This window comes from Galeopterus variegatus, unplaced genomic scaffold (genome assembly GCF_000696425.1).
Source record: "Galeopterus variegatus unplaced genomic scaffold, G_variegatus-3.0.2 Scaffold1555, whole genome shotgun sequence".
Taxonomy (NCBI): Eukaryota; Metazoa; Chordata; class Mammalia; order Dermoptera; family Cynocephalidae; genus Galeopterus; species Galeopterus variegatus.
In genome coordinates this window covers 194,000-194,480 of record NW_007727666.1, presented here as the reverse complement: position 1 = coordinate 194,480, position 481 = coordinate 194,000, and the positions used below count along the sequence as shown (strand labels likewise).

The 481-nt window shown below is 76.3% G+C and overlaps 1 protein-coding gene across 1 annotated transcript in view; it reads right to left on the bottom strand.

The window, feature by feature from the left end:
- ITGB5 (integrin, beta 5) overlaps window positions 1–426 on the bottom strand; it is a 126,010-nt gene extending 125,584 nt beyond the window's left edge. The window contains exon 1 of the mRNA XM_008577644.1: window positions 354–426. Within this exon, the coding sequence (XP_008575866.1) occupies window positions 354–423 (70 nt within the window). The 5' untranslated portion in view covers window positions 424–426. The remainder of the gene's footprint in view (window positions 1–353) is intronic.
- Between the last annotated feature and the right edge of the window lie 55 nt (window positions 427–481).

Genomic DNA, 481 nt, shown 5'->3' with positions numbered 1-481 from the left:
CCCTCCCCGCGCCCCGTGCGCGGGCGCTCGCGGGCTGGGTCAGCAGACTGGCCCGGCTGTTTACACAGGAAGGGAAGGCTCCTCCTCAGCCCCCCCGGGGAGGGGGGAGGGCAGGAGACCGACGACTGCCCCGCAGGGCGGCTGCGGGCTGTGCGCTCCGAGTGGCGCACGCAGTTCGCAAGCGCCGGCCAGGCTCTACGCCCGCGGCTAGCCCACCTGGGAGTGCCCCGAAGGCGCCCTCCACCCGCAGGCAGCGCCTCCCGCGCGGCCCCTCCAAGACGCCTGCGGGCGGCTGGATGCCCGTCGAAGTTTCTTCCTGCACAGTTAGCTGCGCGGCGCTCGGCGCGGCTTACCTGGGAGCCGGGGCACAAACGCGCAGAGCCCGAGGAGGCAGGCGTAGAGGGGCGCCGGGGCTCGCGGCATGGTGGGGCGCCCGGCCTCAGCGGCGGCGCGGGTGGCAAACTCCGCGGGGGCGGGCGGC